This window comes from Meleagris gallopavo, chromosome 1 (assembly GCF_000146605.3).
Source record: "Meleagris gallopavo isolate NT-WF06-2002-E0010 breed Aviagen turkey brand Nicholas breeding stock chromosome 1, Turkey_5.1, whole genome shotgun sequence".
NCBI lineage: Eukaryota > Metazoa > Chordata > Aves > Galliformes > Phasianidae > Meleagris > Meleagris gallopavo.
In genome coordinates this window covers 127,115,588-127,136,669 of record NC_015011.2, presented here as the reverse complement: position 1 = coordinate 127,136,669, position 21,082 = coordinate 127,115,588, and the positions used below count along the sequence as shown (strand labels likewise).

The 21,082-nt window shown below is 38.3% G+C and overlaps 1 protein-coding gene across 2 annotated transcripts; it reads right to left on the bottom strand.

Annotated features, from left to right (window-relative positions):
* Positions 1-167: 167 nt before the first annotated feature.
* LOC100546484 (arylsulfatase D-like) lies at positions 168-13,539 on the bottom strand. 2 transcript variants are annotated; one of them, XM_010727306.3, is made up of 11 exons: positions 13,387-13,539; positions 10,469-10,534; positions 8,719-8,868; positions 7,623-7,744; positions 6,561-6,683; positions 4,660-5,083; positions 3,625-3,761; positions 3,280-3,414; positions 1,852-2,014; positions 1,106-1,227; positions 168-657 (listed from the first exon to the last, which is right to left on the bottom strand). In XM_010727306.3, the coding sequence occupies exons 2-11, from the start codon at positions 10,513-10,515 to the stop codon at positions 290-292; spliced, it is 1,791 nt and encodes a 596-aa protein (XP_010725608.1). In that variant the 5' UTR covers positions 10,516-10,534; positions 13,387-13,539; the 3' UTR covers positions 168-289. The 2 variants fall into 2 exon arrangements, with proteins under 2 accessions (XP_010725608.1, XP_010725614.1); XM_010727312.3 differs by having other exon boundaries at positions 13,448-13,539.
* Between the last annotated feature and the right edge of the window lie 7,543 nt (positions 13,540-21,082).

The following is a 21,082-nucleotide window of genomic DNA, read 5'->3' as shown; positions in this document are numbered from 1 at the left end:
TGTCCGTCCTGCTTGGGCAGGCATAAACTAGACAGAATTTAGGCATACCCCTCTACAGCTGTCTCTTAGATCTGAATCTGTGAAAAACTGTCTCCACTTAAGTCCTTTACCACACCGGACAGGATTTCCTTAAACCTTTGTTTAATGGTAAAGAATAAAAGGGTAAATCTCAACTCAAAACTAGTTTATTTTCATTCGCTTGGCTTGCAAGACAAAGGACATGATTATTTTCTAAAAGTTTGGTCAGCAAAGGACTCAGCGCCAAAGGACACGTTAGCGGTCATCCATCTCACAAACTCTGTGTGCTTTCACCTTCTTTATCACACCAACAGAATGGGAATGTCCCACAACAGGGCTGCAGCCACGGCTTCCAGATGATGTTGTACCTGGAGAGCTGCTGTGGGACTGCAGTCAGTGTCATGCGGTGCTCTTCAATGGCTCTCCCAATTCGCTCTATTACTGTGTCAAAGAGGGGCTCAGTGTCAGCTGACAGAGGCTGGGACTCAGAAGGGTCTCGTGAGAGGTCAAACAGCAGTGGAGGGTCATGATGGGTCACGCCTTCCCCAAAACATGGGCAAATTCTTTTTCCATAACAAGCCCCAGCCCCAGCTGGATGAAAGACTGGGGTCACATAATGAGCCTTCCAGACAGCTCCACCTGTCAGGAAAGAAATCTTATAGTACAACTACAAGACAGCAGAGAAAAAGGTGAATTGTCTTCAAGCAGTGGTTGCTCACTAAGGAGACCTCTTGTCACAAACCCTGGCTTTCCCATCACCACAGAGAACATTCTCTGCACCAAGTACTGATTTTGAAGATAGAAAACAGTGAAGAAGACAGTATCAGGCTTCAAGTGTAGTAAGCACCTAGCTTCTATTTCCATCCCACTTCCTATAACACATTTCCTTTATTACTTGTAAGTATTTTTTAGCTATAAGGCAGCTCCAGCTAGCGAGAATTACTGGTATACAATGCATAACAATTTCAAAAATCTCAGAGATCAATACAGATAAATCTCATCATGCAAGAAATCTGTCATACAGCAAGAAAGATATCAAGGGAAGAAATCTTATATACTGTAGTTAACGTGGAACGTTTACACTTACTGTCCTTTTGGTGCCACCGCACTGCATGCAAGTAGGATCCACAATAGTGAAAGAGAAACTTATGCTCTGACTTTTGAGTTCTTCCTTGGAGTAAAGGCATCAAGTTTCGTCCGTCGATTACCCTAACGTAATGCATTTTTAGGAGGGGACAAACCTGACAGAGTTAACTGTATATTATCACAGCCAGCAGATTGTCAGACCCACATTTTAAATCCTTCAGATTTTTTCAATTTATTGAGTTAATTCACTATTTTCAAAATATGTGGATAAACTTATTCCAGTTAGTAATACATACACAATATTTAATGTTTGGTCTACTGGAATAATATTCTTTATTCAGACAAATTGATACTGATCTCATAATTGCTTATATATAGCAAATTCAAAGGAGTTTATAGAAATCGTTTGAACAAGTATGGGCTTAATGTTGTTAGGAGGAATCTGTATGTGTCCTTAGCTCTGGTAATTTAATCCCAAAACAACCTCAGCCATCAATTCTTTCCTGAGTGACATTGAACTTGTTTAGAAATGAACAAGACCTGTGGCCACATGCATACCTGTGGGCATATCCACGTGTGTATGGAGAAAAAAGGGAGGGTTGCTTTTGAGTTTAAAATCTTAGACTGGGCTTGAAAATACGGTATAGATGGGAGATTTCCTTGGATTATTAAAAAAAAAATAAAACACTGAAATTATTTAGTTGATAACTCTCCGTTCAATTTCTCTTGCTGAAGATATCTCCATACCTGTCCTGTGGCAATATTCCTCCAGCCAGATGAACAACAGTGGGAAAAATATCCATCAGACTCGTAGGTTCATTGATAACAATGCCTGCAGGTAACACTCCTGGCCACCTGAATATTCCTGGCACACGGATCCCTCCTTCCCAACCTCCCATGCCTTTTCCACCTGCAGTAAAATTAAACAATATACAGCAGTTCAGAGGCAAACTCACAAGGAAGCATTCACAGAGGAAGCAGACACAAGACTGAAGAAATACTTGATATTCTGTTTAAACCTATACAAAACTTAAGAATTAGTATCTTACTTTAACAAACAGCTGTAAAAAGTATTTCTTCTCTTTGTAGCCATGGGTTCCCTTCAGAATCATAGAATCATAGAATGGCCTGGGTTGAAAAGGACCTCAAAGATCCTACCTGCTATGTGCGGACTCACCAACCAGCAGACCAGGCTGCCCAGAGCCACATCCAGCCTGGCCTTGAAAGCCTCCAGAGATGGAGCATCCACAACCTCCTTGGGCAACCTGTTCCACTGTGTCACCCTCTGAGTGAAAAACTTCCTCCTAATATCTAAACATAAATCTCCCCTGCCTTATTTTAAAACCATTTCCCCTTTTCCTATCACTATCCACTCTCATAAACAGACATACCGCCTCCTGTTTATATGCTCCCTTCAAGTATTGGAAGAAAATACATGTTCTTAACACAGAAGTATTTCCAAATGCCTTAAGCATCTTTTGTATTTTTCAAATTGAGATTTGGATCTGACTTTCCTAATGCAACATCTCTGAACTCAGAAGCACATGTTCATGGCAGAACGCAGATGATTCAGTGCTGATGGAGCAGATGGGAGAAAGTGCAATGAATGAGTATCTTGTGGCTTTAAAAATCTACTGCACTGCTCAGGAGGCTGAATCAAAATTCACAGCACAAAAAGCAGGCAGTAGTGAGTGAAGTCTTTTTGCATTGCCAAAGTCATTTGGGTCTTATGCCAATCACTGGTTTACATAGAGTATTGAGGCATACAGGGGGCTAAACTCTTGCTGTAAGTCATAGCACAATGTGTCTTTACCCTATTTCATATCAAATAGGTGGACAGCAATGATTTCTGGAAATAATGAGAAAAAGAAACAAGTAAATCAGGAACAAACTAATGTGGGGACTAGCAGGGGAAAAGGGGAGCTTTAAAGGGATCTATTGTATTTTATTCAGTGCTTTTCACTTGAGAACACCAAAAAGTTTACAGGTATCAAACTATATAATACCGTTATCAAAGAGATGTGTAATAATGCTTACATTTTACTGAAAGAAAAAGTAGGATTAAAGCACCTATGTTTGTTGCCTGTACCCACTCTAGCCTTAACAACTTCACCTAGGTTACATCATTGTGTTTCTGTTTCTAATCAACATGTAAAGCTGTATTTCATTTCCTACCTTTATAAATGCCATTCCAGCCACCCATCTGGGCAGAACCATCCTGAGCTTCCAAGTGTCCTCCATGATCAGAGGCAAAGTACGTGAATGTATGATTTTTCAAACCTTCCTTGTCAAGCAAATCTAAAATTTTGCCTTGAATTTAAGAAGAGAGACAGCAGGGTTCCAATTAAGCAATTAGAAACATCAATCCACATGTATAACATTTTGATTATCTTTTGCAATGTGCTCTGAGAAGGTTTTAACAGCATAGATTGCTGTGGATACCTTGGCTTTATTACTTCTCTTGCTTTAAAACACACAGATATACATATCTGAAACAAATCCCTCATCAAGGATACTTACCCACCATCCAATCCATTTCTTCTATGTTGTCTCCATACAAACCATGATGGCTTTTCCCAAGAAATTTCACTGTGGTGAAGAGAGGTGTGTGAACATGAAGAAAGGAAACAAAGAGAAGGAATGGTCCATGTCTGTTTCTTAAAAAAAAGGAAGCATAATTTTTGCTGTGCATTTGAAATATTTTTAAAGTTTTCATATTCATCAGTGCACTGACACAAACAATAGGTCTATACTGTATCCACATACAATCCTGTTGATCTTAGTTAATTGTTGCTTTCTTGCATAAAATGCAGACAAGACAGTTTTTAGTCAGATTCCAATGTGTAAACAGGCATGGTACTTGTGCAGTGCTTTTAAGAATCAGCTGCGTCTCTGATTCTTTTTTTAATTAAATGTAATTGGAAATAGTTTTATATTTACCTAGATTGACATGGCTTTTCTAAGATGGCCATTAAAGTTTTTCAGTATGTATGTTTAAATATAATTTTAAGAAAAGGATAGTTACTCTCCCTGTTTTACAGAAAGACATCTGGCACAGAAGTATTTATCAAGGGCTGTATAGGCCAAAGATGAACTTGAAGCTAGTAGTAAATTAATGCTGTTAGTCAGCTTCCTTCTCAAGTGTTCGAATGACATGAAAATGGAGCTAAATGTTTTGAGATTTTCACATGAAATAATTTTGTGCATCATTCCCCTTTTATCTCATGTTTTATAAGAGTTATGAGAAAAAGCACAAATGAGGCTTGCAGAGTGACATGTAAGAATTAGCTGGTCAATGGAACAAATTTATTATTTACAGATTACAGTGTATAGTGAGATGTTTATGTATCATTTGGTGAAATCTCATTTGTTGTCTTTTTCTACGTGGGCAGTTGCAACTAAAATTTAAATTTCTAAATAAAAAAACTTGGCTATGACTTTAAAAAGTTAATTTTTAAAAGCAATATGGCTATAGCTAGATTGGAAAAAAATATCCTACTCCAAGAGCCCAGAGCCTCCTCTCACTTTTAAAGAAAACTACAGACAATCATTTACCTTTTGATAAATGATACTGCTTCCTTCAACATGATGGAAGCAGTCCTCTCTAATCTCATTGGCTGCTCAGTGATATCATGGTTCCTCATCAAGATGCAGTTCCAACGCTGCACAAAGCCATAACTGGAGTACCAAGAAATGAAGAAAAGGCAGCTCGCCAACGTGAAACAGGCAATTATCTTCCAGCGGATGGAAACCAAACCAGTCAGTCTTCCAGCAGCAAGAGTAAGCACAGCAAGGGCAATTATCTGACTGTAAAGCCAAAGCCTGTCTTGAAGGGCTACATCCATCTCTGGAGGTTTGTTTTCTTGACAGTTGCTTATAAGTGTAAAAGGCATGCCATAAAAGTAGTCAAACCCATGATTTAGGGGATGGTGACAATGATCATTGAAGGATTCACAGTTTACACCTTGATGCCACTTTCCTGAAAGTTTTAAAGCATGAAAAAAATCAGAACATTTAAGTGGACAACTTGAACAGATGCTCAAGTAGCACTGCAAGTACTTCCTTGGGAATTTGGTGAATCAGAGCATCAAAGTGCACAAGGAGGCAGGATGAAACCAGTGCTTGATGGGTAAATGTTGTGTCTTAATGTGCGAACCCCAAATGGTCACGCAATAAAAAGAGAAATCTGCAAAATGGCCAGGTCACCTACTGGAGTGATAAAGGTTACTTAAGGATGGGATTTCAATTGCTTTTCAATGAGGGTCAGGGGATCATGGTCTCTAAATCGCCAGCTGCTTTCTATAATATACCTCCTTCCTAATTTTCAATTGCTTTACTTGCAACTTCTTTTAATATGTTGCAAATATACTAGAATATCCAAGAAACTCTTGGCCAGTGTTGACAAACACTCTGATCACCAGACTCAGAAAGATGATTTCCTAGGCATTGTCCCTGTTCAATATGAAGAGGAGAAAAAGGTGTAAAACAACCTTTCACTCTATCCCTGCCTAGTCCCCAAACAGAGCACGCAGACAAAAGCTAAGAAAATGTGCTGGATCAAAGAACCCTGAGGTTTGCTGGTCTATATGATTGCCAAGTAATTATAGACTCAGCCAGGAAGACTTTACCTCATTATCTTTCAATTCAATACAGCCACATTTATTTCCAGAACTTGGAGATGACAATGTTTTTGGCACAGCTGAACTCCTTGGCTTTAAGGGATATACCTATAAATTTATACTAAAGGATCCATTGCAGAAATATCTTTCACTTGAACAAGTAATAAAAGCAGGACAGAAGGGAGAAGAAATACTTCGCCAGTCCATTTTAGAGTATTTAGAAAAAGAATGATGAAAATTGAAACTGTAGAGGTCTGATCAGTGTCACAGACAGGAAGGCACATGCTCTAGGACAGTGTTTCTCTAATGTCTTTCTATTTTCCTCAGCTTCATTTGAGGGAACTGCCACAGTACTATGCCTCTTTGAGGCCCCATAGCATCACCTGTGAGGCACTTGTGCTTCATCATCTGTTTTATGGGTACAGACTTTATTCTTTTCTTTCCCTATCCTCTTTTGTTTCCTTGCCTTTTGCCTTTGAAGAGCTCAAAGACTGTTTTATTTGGAACAAATAACAAAGTTAACAAAATTCTCTCAGTGGGCAAAGCATTCAAAAGCCTTGAGCCAAGTAAAATAAATGCTCACCCATAATAATAATGGGTTAGTTTTTAATGCTTTTAATGTGAAGCTTCCTGCTTCACATGCCCTGTGCAAATATTTGTATTGTCTTAAAACTCTTTAAATCACAGTATTTTCAGTCTTGTAACTACCAGGTGTTGTTTTCTCCCTTCAATCCTCTGGAAAGGATTCATGTCCATCAGCCATTTGGGACAAGTAAAATGCCTAAATTCATGTAATTAAATCATTTTTCAAACTTACACTAAAACATTTTCACTTACCTATCAGCCCAGTGGTATAGCCTTGTTGCTGTAGAATTCTGGCAAAAGTTGTTTCATTTGCAGGGAGCCCTCCCGACCCAGCATTCCACTGCAGTGCTCGGTATTGATTGCTGGAAGCCATCCCTGATAGAAATAGTTCAGATCATCCCTGATGGTCTCTTGTGCTCTGCTTGCAGAGGCTGGGATGCTTCTGTCAGCCTCCGTGTCAGGTGCTTAACCTACAGCCAGTAGAGTTCCTCACTAAATGTAAATTTAGGCGTATCTCAAAGGTAGATGCATCTCATTAGCAGTAGCACATCTAAATTCAAGTGTTATTTTTCAAAACAAATGCTGCCTAGAGCTAGATTTAAAATCAAGCTGAAAATTAATTGATGGGGATAGTATATAGTAGATTCTCTTTTCTGTTTTTCTGAGTATATGTTATAATTTGGCCTCTCTGCTCCTCATCTAAAATAAGAGATAACTGCATTTCGCTATCTCAGGGGGATGCTGTATAATGTTAGATGAGATATAGCTCTCTCAACACATTGATTTTCCACTTAGCTCTCCTAATGTAAGCACCTCATTTTGCTATGTAACGCCTAGTGGGAGATATCTATTAAGTCTTCCAAAAGGTGTCTCAAGTAGGTGGTTAATGGATCCAGTATTCCATTGTCACTTCAGTTTTGTGACTTTTTGTGCTATCGTGGCTATGAACTTCCACACTTCTCTCTTGGGAGCCTTGTTTCAACCTTATCTCTAACCATCACCATCAAAATGAATTCCAACAGTTCAGCCCAGGCTGTGATGTACTAAAGAAATGACAAACGGTACTCTTGGCATTTCTCTATAGCCATCTATTTTCATCATAAAGATTTTCTGAATCCTATAAAGTAAGCTGATGTCAGCTGGTGAGACAATGTTTTCTGACTGTAAATTACTTACAGAAAGTTACAGACACTGGCTATGCACTTTCTAACTCAGGGTGAGGAACTAGCTGAATTCCCCTGCATTCCTTCTTATTGGCTTTTATAGTCCCTCAGCTCTGTACATTAGAAATCTGTCATTCAAAATGGGCCCAACCTGATCTGATGGGGTATCTGCCAGTGAGAAAAGCTGCTCTGCTTGGAGTGCAGAGTGGAGCTGCAGCAATGTGCTGAGTAAGCTTCACTCCTTCTCTTGCCAGGCGGTCGATGTTTGGGGTCCTAAAATAAAATTTCAATTTTTAAAAGAAGTATCCTGAACTTTATTTTTACAAACTGCCAAGAAAAACAAGAGTTTTAGAATAGTTCCTCAAACAGTTATTCTCCATATACTTCAGGACTGGTACAGTTACAAATCTTGATACAGTGGGTAAAACGACTTGTGACTACTGGAGAATTCATTCTTGAGACACAGGCATAGAGTGTGTTTGACAACACTGGGAAGAAACCTAGGCACTGCTGGTAATTTTAGTTTAAAAATAAAACTAAAATGGAAAGACTTTTATAAAAGGAGGGTGATTTTTTTTTTTTTATTCCAAAACTCCTGCTGTTCATTTTTTTTCCCAGCCCAATTAGATCCTTAATTTCAGAGTTTATTCAGTCAGTCTTCCAGAGCACACAGAATTACTGGAACCAAGATTTTCTGCATCATGCTTTTAAACACAGTACTTATTTCCTAATATAGTGATGTAACATTATACAGAACTTATATTTTAAGATTTTACATATAACTTTACATAGCTAAATTTTATGTGAGCCTATCTCTCCCAGATAAATGGACTACAGCAGCAGGAAGAGTTGAAATGGATACTGGAAAAGCAGTAGCTGGAAACGGATACTGGAAAAGAGAAGCTTAAGTATGTATGAAATGGAATTAAGAATTTCATGAATGAGAATGAGAGAAAATTTTATTGCTAAAATATGTAATTGGAGAGTTAGCACGTGGGGAGGGGAGGGAGGAAATTGTAGAAAAAAATTAAAACCAAAATGAAAATATGATGTTTATTCCCTTTCACTGTGCATTGTTTATTTAGGCTCCATTCCTATGTGCATAGAAACAAGAAGTACTTTAATGTACCAATTACTGAACTACCAGTGCCTTGAATTAAGAACTGCTCTTATTTTCTTGTTAGGTTTAATTACTCAGGATAGATATTCTGTAGTATAAAATATATTTTTCTGAGAATTTTTTTTACCTTATGGTATTGTTCCCATAACATCCTACATCTCCAATGCCGAGATCATCAGCCAGGAACAAAAGTATGTTGGGTTTAGAGTCCACAGCTGTACTAAAGCCAAATGTATTCCAGAGTAAACATGAAATCAGCGCCATTAGGAAGTACCTCCTGAAACACAACAAAGTAACTGTTTAAATCTGGGACTCTGAGAGTGGTTGTGAGCCCTCGGTCAGCAGATGGGTAGCATCATAAACAAATCAGTGGGAAAACTCAGTTTCCCAGTCTCATTTTCAGTGGAAAACAGAAGGCCAGAGTTTTACTTCTTGCATTTCACTTCTTGCATTTCTACCAGCCACATCACTGCAGTCAGACAGTAGCCTTTCTACTGGCATTCCAAGATGCTAACACCCCACATACTGCTCAATTGCATTTAATATCTGGCAAAAGGAGAATTTACATTTTTACACACATGCACCAGACTTCTTAAATAAATACACTTAGTGCATTTGAAGCTAAGCATTCCTCCAAGTAAGACCTGGTCCTACAGTGATTTTTAACTTGCACAATTTTAGAGCAGTAATTACTGCAGTACGCGCTAATTTTGATGGACAGAGGGCAGCTCAGTCTCTCGCACAGGCTGGGAATTCTCCTGCAAACCATGCCAGGATTTGCGGTTGTGTTGTAAGATCTCATATAGAAAAATATATTTTTGAATGAACAAGCAACCGCCATCTCTAACAGGCAAGCACAACATACAGGATTTTCTGTAAAGAGAAGAGACAATGAACTCCCAGTTGTAAATTAGTAACTACAGTTACTATGGGAATTTAATCACCCAAGAGCAAAGTTCTAGCTTTTTGCTTTGTTTTTTTTGTACATTGTACTTCTCAGTTAAAACAGTGATTTACAGAGTTGTGATAAGGTCTTGCTATAGAAACAGCATAGGTATTTCTAATCTCTATACTTGGATTAATCATTTTAAGTAAAGGAGAATTTCCTATTTGCTAGTGTAGCATCTCGTGAAAGTTACAGAACTGGCATGATGAATCCTTCAGAGTGCTAATGCATTCAGTTAGAGGAGCAGGGGAAAGATCTCTAAAGAATGCTGGAAACAAGCAGCTCTCAAATGCAGTCACTCGGGCGTTCTTTCCATGCTAAGGACAAGAGTACCTCTTCCCATCTGTCTGATACAGATATTTAAAATAAAATAAAACAAATGATGAAATCTGTTTTACTTTTGTCTGCAGCCCCATCCTAGCATTTTGTTTTTCTGGGTATTTGTTTTCATGGGTATTTGCTGACCCCAATGGCAATCCTGTTTGTGGATTTAGATAAGGTCAAGAATAAATTCCATTTCAGGTAACCTACTGCTTATATTTTTATGTCCATATCCTAAGGGGTAATGTAGTATTACAGTACATTATGAAAACAAACAGCATCAACAACAACCTAAAATGATGCTTAGGGCTAAAAGCATCACCTTTCAACAATATTTGGAGGAAGAATGAACGAATGTTTCATTACAAAACACTGATAAAACTTTACAGCAATAAGAGTGAAAGAATACATGTATTCCTGATTTCTCATGAAGTTACATTTCCTACACAAGGGTAAGGAAGGGAAAAATACAGAGCAAACAAAGCATTGGGAAAAATTCACTTGAACCCTGGACTGCTTGGAAGAAAGGGTGGGCCAAGTCAAACAACGTATGTTTAATTCTGCCAAGTACAAATGAATACATGAAGGGAAGAGCCAGAAATTTGTTCACCTGAATAGAATGGCAGCAATGACTGTGCAAGGTAGGACTGCAATCATCTCCTGGTAGGCAGAGATCCTGAAAATAATAAATTGAGTATAGTCACTCGCATGATGTTATAGTAAAACTATAACTCAGCCAATTATTTTATCTCTGTACAACAGAGAGACCAGTGAGGTGATTTTACATCAAAGATAGGAATGGATAGGAATTGTACTGTTTTTCTGACCAAAAGGTGACAATTTTCAACATGAAGTTTAAAAACTGGAGAGAGGGCAGAAAAAAAGCCAACACCATAATTCAAGAAAAGATATTTTATACTGAAAGAGCACTAGAGCTTATTCAAGACAAAGACAGCAGGAGATTAATTAGTGCATAAACCCTTGCAGAAAAAATAAAGGTTCTAGCTGATGAGTTTTGCTGAGACTGAGACAGAATTTGGAAGCTGGAGCATGCAAATACATATGCATGATTTCTGTAGTCAAGGTGATTTATGCTATAATGCTTCCAAGCAAAGAGCAATATGATTGACAGTGAATGCCTAAAATGGAAGAAAATAAAGTATTGTAAAGAAACCAGTTACGGGGCTCCACAGAAAGACAGTCAGATAAAATTTAAAATTTAAAATTTTATCTGAACAACAAATACATCTGTGTGCCCATGAACCAGCAACTAGTTGTTGGCATTACAGATAAAGTTCACTGCATCTTCCCAAGCAGCTACAAGACACCTTTGTACAAGCTACCTGACAGAGCTCCAGTAAAGCCCATTTGAACACTCTCACCTAAACTGTCCAAATAACCTGAAGATAACAGCTCCATACTTCAGGAAGCTTCTTTTCATCAAATCTTCCCTGTCTTTATTTCAAGACTGCTCTTAGTTTTCATCCCAATACACCTCCTCAGTACAGAAATTCTTCTGATCCATATAATACCAAAATAATCTTAAAATACTAATTTTATAGACTGCCTCATCTTTGCATGGACAAAGGGAAATCTGATGATACTAAATTATTTTCAGTAGAAGTTTCCCAGACAAAGAATGACTAGAAGTCACAGTGCAGTCCCCAAAGTTTAACTGAACCAATAAATTATGAGATTATTTGCTATTGGCTTGAAAATAGTCATTGATGTTACCACTTAATTTCAGCTGAAAAGTTCTCAGATGTCATTATTTACTAAAAACTTAATTACTACATTTACAATCAGAAGTATATGCCCATCAGTTTTTCAGCCTAGTACCTCCCACACAGAAGGTCATAGGACGCTACAGAAACTCAGTCTTAACACTTCTGCTAAACGAAGCCAAATCCTACTGAGCCATAAGCAGTAACAATAGGCCAGCCCAACTCTGTGTGGAAGTATTTCACTCCATTAAACATTTTTAATTGTCTGTAAGCATTATCCAGAACTTGCCCTCTTCTGAAAGAGCACATTTCATGTGCATATTACACATGACTGCTGCAACACTTTTTTCTCCAAATTTATCAACCATTAACAATAGTTTAATTGACTTAGAATACAATTCATTCAACTTGAAATCTTGGTTTATCAAGTGGTTGAATTAGGTGGACCTGATGGATTTAATGGATTTGTAACAATTCCAATTCCAAACAGGCTTATATACCTTTTTCTAGGCACCTTGTCAAACTCCACTTTTCTTTAGCTTTGACTACGCAAGCTGAAAGCACAGAACTGTGAGAAAATCAGCCCTTTGTACCTCACTGCATTTTGACTCCAGGCAGTTTTTCCTCCAGCCTCTGAATATTTCACATGTTGAATATATTCCTATATTGAAGCCTATCCTTCTTAAAGTACAATAGAGAAGAAAAAGGACAAACCTCCACTTCAAAAATATCTGCCCATGATCACAACACTCACTGATCAAAGTAAATTATATCTCATATACCTTCCTCATTTCCATACTGGGGGGGCCACCGCCACACACCGTTGCAGCCCAAGAGAGCTGAAAATAACACCTCCTCCTTAAAGATGTTAGAGGGATGCTACTAGCTTAACTGTCAGGTGAGAATAACTGCTTGCTTTCTGCCTTCTGTAATGACATACTACACAACAGGATAATCACACTCAGCGGTATATTAGAATGTAGAATGTGAACTGCAGCATGCATTGTAGCTCTATAAGAGACACATGCCATATGCAATGTGCTGTTCTGCTTTGCCTTGCTTCTTTGCACAGCTTCCAGGCAGCTGGATGCTCAGGAGAGCAGCAAGCAATGGACTAGAAGCAGGCAGAGCAGGGAAACAACTGTACCAGCACTCAATTCCACCACACTTTTGCTTCTCCCCACAATCACAACCTAACCATACTACCCTACCTCTAAGAACACTCTGCTAAATCATGTTCCCATACACCACATCCAAACGGTTTTTAAACACATTCAGGGATGGTGACTCAACCACCTCCCTGGGGAGCCTATTCCAGTGCTTAACAACCCTTTCTGTAAAGAAAATTTTCCTGATATCCAACCTAAACCTCCCCTGGCACAACTCAAGGCCAACATGTGATGGTATGTTGGTGGGCAAGTTCAGCCATAGTAGCCATGATGTCAAGGGTCAACATCATAAAAGAGGGGGAGTTACTTATGTTTCATGGTTGATGGTGCTCTCAGTGTGCCTCCTGGCTTTGGGTTGCCCCTGTAGCACACACACACTGAATTTGCAGCTGAGAACAGCAACACAGGAAGACAGAGGACTGGAGGTAGGTAGGGAGGATGCAAACACAGTATAGAGAGCAGCAAAAGGAGCCCCACACAGAAGCAATCAGGAGGCAAACTGCACTTGTGTGCCACTGCAAAACCACAACAACTCTTGAAAGAGCAATAAGGAAAGCAGATAGCCTGTCCCTCAGCCCCAAATCCTCACAAACCCATGAGGCATGAAGGAGGGAAGAAAAACAATTGTTGCTGACCGCTGCACGCTTCTCCAGCCCCACCCACGCTCTTTTTGTCTGTCTAAGCAGTAGCGGATACCGAGTGAAGTCCCTTTGTCCTGTGAGGCCTGGCTGCAGAGAAAGGCTGAGCAGGGCTGTGGGGCCCGAGATGTACTGGCCTGCTGGGAAGAGAATGTTGGAGCCTGCCAGGGAAGGAGGGAAAAGTCCATCCCGAGGATAAAACGGAGGCTCTTTTTTTTTTTAAATATCAGCTCAGCTTTTACTCACTTTGTGCTCACTGCACTATAATGCATTAGTGCAATCTTTTCTCAATTTTTCAATATGTTTCAGATAGATTGAATATGGATTTTTAAAAGCACTTGCTATTTTGACATGTTAGATTTTGAGAATATTACTGTAGGTATTTTTTGTTGAATTAACCAGTGTTAGCTAGCGTACATTACACATCTGTTCTTTTTTCACCCACAGAACTGGAGACTGCATTAATTAGATGCATTTCTGTGCTTTGCTTTTATCTGCAGTGTAAGTCACTGTGTCTTTATAGGTTGTTTTGGCATTTTTGTGACTTTAAATCCCAAGCTAAAGGCATTACAGTAAGGCTGCTTTATTGCTAGTCTTTCAAACCAACCAATTTGGCAGGCTGAGTCACAGCAAAGCCTGCAATACCAAGAAAGAGCATCATTTTGTGATGGGAGTTGAGTGCCCCAAAAGAGCTAGTGGTTATGGAAAGCCTAGGGCTCCCTTAGCTTTTGGAATGAAGACTTATCATTAGTGGAGTCAGTCTCAATTTTGAAATGTAGGCTTAAAAAAATTTCCTTCATTCAAACAGAGAAAAAAAGTGCCCCAGAAACAATAATATATTTGCAGGGAAATACACTTCAACTTACAATGTACAATGCTGCTTCCCTCAAAACAAGAAATGAAGTCCTTTCCATCATCACTGGTTGTGCTGAAATTTCATGGGCTCTCATCATAACCCTGTTCATGTGTTTTACAAATCAGGACTGAGCAATAGGTGGCAAAGAACAAGACAACAAACCCAGCAAGAGAGGTGATTGTTTTCCAGATGATTGATATCCAACCCGCGAGTTGTCCTGAGGCAGTAGTGAATATAGTGAAGCCAATCATCTGATTATAAAGACAGAGCTTCACTGTGAAAGCTCTCATCAATCACGGAGGTTATCTGACAGCTTTTCACTAAGCTGAAAAGCATTCCATAAAATAACCAAACCCATCATTTGAAAGGTGATGACTGCGGTCACTGTGGATTTCACAGTAAATAAACAACTTAATGGTGGCTTTCTGAAAGTGCATATATTTTTAAATGTTAAGAAACAAAATATAAACTTGAGCTTTTCCACCTAGAGTCTGTTAGCCCTTAGCATTTGCTTATTTTTCCTCAATAAAATTCTACTGAAATTGGAGGCCACTCTTAACATAGGTCGCCCACTAGAAAGAGGTATAAACCACAGTCTTGTACTTGAAGAGCCCATGTTACAAATACAATACAGAATAGCTCATGCCTTTTTTGAATTATTAAAGCTTTGAGAAATAGAAAAGACAACCTGTAATAAGCAAAGGCTGTCATACTATTCATGATCTTAATCTTACTGTCTAGAAAGAGAGTACGTGATTTCATAGAATTAAGTATCATAAGCAACTAGTTTATAAATAGTTTATTAATCTTAGCAGTGATTAATAAGAAATAAATGGTCTGCCTAATGGATGTGCTGGCTATCTTTCAAATATTTCCTGAGCTTGTAGGAAAGTAAACTCTGTAGCTAGGTTACATGTTTGAGGTTTCTAAGTATTCCAGTCCTCTGCTGAGAGTAGTAGAAGAGAAAAAAAATAATCCTGTGAACACTGAAGAATACAGATAAGAGAAAAACTCTGAAGCGCCAATGAGAAAATAAGACAAATTCTGAAATGTGTGACAGAATTATTTGCTCTTTATAATAGTAGTAGTTTTCTTAGGGATTACATTATTTTTTTTTTTAAGTACATATAAAAATGCATAATTGATTACAAACTCTTACGTGGTGACACTGAATGGGAATTATGAGGCAATGCTGTGACCATTCCAGCATTGTGGTACAGGCAGATGTTGTGTGATTTTTTTTCTTATAATCTTATTTTTGATGTTTCCAGGTACTATCCTTCTGATATTTTGCTTTGCTCTCAAAATGCCGTCTGACAGAAGCTTGATATTGTGCTCAAGTGCAGACATCACAGATGTTTATCCATGGGATCAGACAGATTCTGAAAAAGTTGCATCATGAAAGCACATTCTTGAAATACTGAAGATTGTATGTGATCTTGGTAGTAATTACATGCTGAATTCAAGCTGTAGCACTTGAGAAGTGTGTCCTCAGGTCTTCTTCTTTAAGCTTGAAAGATAGCTTTTTCAATATAACACATGAATGTTGTATGATGAGGTTTGATTGAACAGAGATCATTAGACCTCCAGCAGCTTAAACTGCACATGCAAATGTTGCTTGTTACTACTGTGTTGAAACTCTTTTGAGCATCGACATTCAGATTTTAGAGTGTTTGTAGGATGTTCTTCAAATCCAGTCCTGAATACTATTTATATAATCTCAAGCTATGACCAGCACAAATCCAACTAAGTGAATACTGCTGTGGATAAATAATAAAAATTGATTTTGGCAAATTGTTTGTACTGAAATAGTTGTGTGTCAACTTGGAGGGGAAAGAAATGTGGACAAACTGACTACTATTTGACAATGTCTGTTTCCAATCCTATTGTTGTATGATATGGTGTCCTACAACTAGAGAGGTGTTTCTCTTCCTGAAGGAGAAAATCTATAAGTGGTGCTATTTGATACAGTTTTGTAGATTTAATTTGTATGGTCTAACCCAAAGACAGCTTTCCAAAATTCAACTTATGCATGTGTGTTTATACAAAAATATAGTTGAGTTATAGATGAGTCAATTTATTAATACAACACTTTTGAGAGCATATGTGTATATGTAAATCTTGGGCAAGTAATTATGGCTAGTTCTGATACACATCTTTTGGAAGGAGTTTTAGTAAGGATGACCTATTCTCAGTGACTTTCTCTCTGATAGGATTCTTTTTGATTCATTGCTGCTGCTCAGACAAAATTCATTCAATCTCATCGCTACTGAGTATCTCAGTACCTCTCATAAGTATGAAATAATCTTGTTCCTTTAAAATTATGGCAGAAGTGCCTTTCACTTAAAGAAAGTCTTGGTTGGTGAATCGCCAATATATTAACATTATTTATCCTATGTTAATGTCCCTAGATCTCACTTTCTGTTTGTCAAAACCTGCTAGATTGAACACCTTGCCTTCCCATTGTGTTCATGTGCTTGTTCTTTAAACAAATACATTCAATACAATCTTTCTCCTGTCTGCCAGGCTCCTCATCTTCCTAACACTTTCTATTCTTAGTTTCATTGCTAAATGACCCACAAATTCTGGGAGCAGTTGCAAAGACACTGAATTTCTATACATTCAGTGAAATTCAGAGGCTAAGTAGATAAGACATGCAAATTACTCCTGAGAAAACAAATGACTGTGAGTTTCAAGATCTGTTGAAGATTTGAGAGATATCAGTTATGTTCATCTCAGGTTGAATGTTTCTCTTTATAGAGGTGAGAAAGTAAGGCTGTGGATATGAGTCAGATGGTGGTAAAAATCCGTATGGAAATAGGACTCCTAAGTGCCCATCAAAGATCAGTCATGCATTCAAGGACAGTGAGATATTAGCAAATAAGGTATTTCAGAAAGCATGCAACAGGACTGCTCTCAAAAAACACTGGCCAACTGCCTGGCTCCGACTTGCACCCTCAGCATGAGAATGGAGAAAAGACTCCATTTCACTCCTCCAAAAATTTATATATAAAATTTATCAAAATCATTTTAGTAACAGGCTTTATCGAGCTTCTGATAGAGACATATATAGTTAGTTGTTTTTCAGAGCTTTCTAAAGATGCCAGTTTGACAGAACAGATTTTCTTGAAAGACAGAATTTCAGAAGATGATAGAGTTGTCAAGCTGATGGCTATTTCACAGGGTGAGCAAAATGTGATACACATCTAACAAAAATCCACTATAATCCATCCATTCTGCCCGGAATTCTGCCGGAGGGAATGAATGCAAGTCTGCTTGGATTTACTCTCTTACCTCAAGGGATAACTGATTGAATATTTCAGAATAGGAATAATCTATTACAGAAAAATGATTTCCACATCTATTCACATTTCATTCTTTTCATTTTTCTTCCCTGTTTTGACAGCAGTTTATCTTCTCTCTCTTCATGACTGACTGCTGAGCGTCCTGCAGAAAGAGAGCAGGAGCCCATCATAAGTGGAGCTGAGAGATTCCTAGAGGTAGAACATGAGCAAGAGATTCAGTGACTTAGCTGTGATTTCTCAAAAAACTAGTCAGATGGAGGGCTAGCCGAATTCACAAACAATTTCAAAGTGAAATAAATGAGGAAAGAAGAGGCAACACAGACCAAGTTGAGGTATATAGTATACCTCTAGGTGCACATTTGTCCCAGTGGGGGAAAAGTTTCCGTCTTGATAGCTGTGAGGCTCCCAGAGACATGCAATGTCAAGGCCTAAGCATGCAATAGTTTGTAGGGCTTTCACTGACCTGTTGTTATTTGGTTGAAGAAAGCATGAGCTGTTTATCCAAGCTATCCTAAATACACTAAAACTAAGAGTTATGCAGTCTAAAGGGCTACAGTAACCATCACAACACAGCACAAAATCTTGCTTAGAGGCATTCTTTATCCTTGGAGGCTATTTAATCAACCTTTTACTGATTCAAATGTGTTTTGCCTAGAATATAAATCATGTTATTTTTTTCCCTTTCATGTCACTATTTTACTCTGGCAACAGTTTTGTTGACGCACTTTGCACAGCTTCAAAGGATCTTTGTTCCTAGGCCCAGTATCCCAGGGCTGCTAACCACAAGCCTAGTGTCAGTAAATGAAACCCTGAGTGATGTAGGATCTGGGAGTAGCAGTATTTACTGGAGCAGTTTCTATCTAATAATAATGTATTGGTTTATAAAAGATATACCATGCCCTCCTTTGCCTTGTTGTATCATGATGTATGGTTTGACTAAGAAGGCCAAATGCTGTGAACATGAGGACCCAACCTCAAGGTTCCTGAGCATAGCAGAAATGACTTATTTTACATATAGCAAGAGTTTATAAAACTTACCTTGTGAAGGAGTGAAGCAAACATTTTTTTTTTTCTCTCTATCAAATTGGCTCCCAGGATTATTAACTCGTTTATTTTCTACTACAGATTGTTGTACTGCAAACTCACAGAGGCCTTCCACTGATTGCTTGTTTTAAACCACGTATAAATAATTTCCGTGTGCTTTTAATGACACAATGGTGACAAATACTAGGAATTCAAACCTGTGATTAAGTACTACTTGACCAAGAAAAGAAGTTAACTGGTGACTGAAAATAGAGATAAAAATTACACATTCTATGATATTAAGCTGCAAGCACAGAAAAGAAAAAATATCACTTCCACTTACCATCTCCATATACTCAGGCCAGCATCTTAGTCCAAATGTCACCCATACTCATAGTCACTTTTCTATTTGAATAACAAAATACATTTCCTGCAGCACTGTTGCCTCCGTTCTTCCTCATGACTGTTCCTGTCTCAAGAGGAGATTGCCCCCGAGGGAATATGCGGCCATTTGTAGCGAGCACAGAGCAGGGAGATGCCTAGATTTAGCTCAGAGGGTGTGTTCAGCTCAAAGAGGCACCTGAAGTCCTGTAAGAGGGACTTCATGGCTAGTGGAGTGTACTTTTCACAGTAATAAATACTAAAATTCCACCCAGTTCTCTTTCTAGGTGCTGAAATAACCTCTGGGGAGCTCACCATTACTACTTTGATATACATATATTATCAGGTATCTACTGTCTTTGGCTTGAACTTCCAAGTTCAAAATGTGCCTCCAGATGAGTTAATCCCTTCTTCAGCCTGAGAATGATGCTTGCCTCATGCCATGCCTTCTGGTGGGACACTGGCAGGCAACAGCTGTCTGCTTTCATTAGACAAAAATAACAAACCTTATTTTTTGGAAGACAAAAATTATGCTTGCACCAGTAGCATGCATGTATGGAAGACTGGAATTTGAAAAGACATTTAGTACCCTAGGGCAGCTGAGATAACTTCTCAAATTAACAAATTAGCAATTCTCATCCCTTACAAAGGTATATTATAACGTAGAAGTCTATGTCTGAATTATGTCTAAACTCTCACTTCAGATCATAGTCCACAGCAATGCAGCTTACCAAATGCAAATCCTTGCCTTTATTGAAGTGTACAGCTCAATAACTTGAATTTATAAACATGAAGGCAAAGTGTATTGAACTAGAAGGTCCCCAGGATTGAAAATTTCTTATTTAAACCCTGTAAAACTTTTAGGCTCAAACAGGTCTATGTAAAACATGCACACCTTGTACTGAGAAGATCTCTACATTATGATACATTACCACAGCAAAGCAATTCAAGTTCATCATAAACCCACATCTGCCTTCATTCCATGTATCTTTCCAAACAAATGTTAAATTACCACAGTGTGCTTTCCAACATCATACATGCATGAATGTTAGTAAGGAATGGCTGTAGAAAACATACGAAGCATCAAATTACCTTCAAGAAAATGGGCAGTTCTCTGCAGCACTGTGTAGCCTTCTGTAAAAAAGAAGAAAAGGATGGAAGATCTATTTGTTTTAAGAATGCCTGTATTGACTGTCCTCTGCCTTCAGGCTTCTCTCATAACTGGGTTAGAATTGCCACTATGGACATAGATAAAATCATAACAGCTACATTTTGTACATATTTCTGTTCACTCTAAATATGTTAGAGCTATAAACTACTGTAATGTAATTCAAAGACTGCCAACTCTGAATTTCTTCTCCTGCTGCTGCCATTTTTTTTAAGTTAGTGTTGTAAATGCTATTTTTGCAGAATTTACAATACTGCCAATGAATGAGAAACCTCTTAAAAGGCTGGCAGTTTTAGAACACTTCACAGCTATTCATTTAAAAAATAACCATTTAAAGACTTTATTCCCCGAATTACATATGTAAATAGGTTTCTGTCAACTCAAAAATGGCTCGAGAACAAAGCACTTGTTAAGGAACAATGTGATACTAGAAGAGATTAATGAGCTTCTGCATACAGATCCTTTAAGCCCCCTGCTTTGCAAGTTAGAGTCACTTAAAATACTTTAAAAAGTCTATATAATTTTTCTCTATGTTCTGTGGCTTTGCATGAAAATCAGTTTGGTTGAGCTACTGAGGAATTAACAGGCTGACAAAACAGGGTGACAAAATAACCCTAAAAAACTCATTGACTGCCTGCTTGGATAGGGTCACTGGAGGATCGTGGATGACTAGGAAAACCCTGTTACACCTGCTGCTTCACCCTGTGGTGGTGATATTGATTGTAATTAGTTTGCATTTGGTTGTGCCTGTGTGCTGTCATGCTATTGAAGAGACCTCTGCCTGATGTTTTTGGTAGTGCAGGTTAAACAACATTGAACACCCACAGAGGTAATACCCAGTGCTGTTAAAAGCAAGTCCCAAAGTCCATAGTCCCAGAACGGGTTGAGCCAATGTACACAGGGCCTCTTTGATGTGTTTCCTACATTCTCCATGATCTGCAGGATCCCTAATGATCAGCG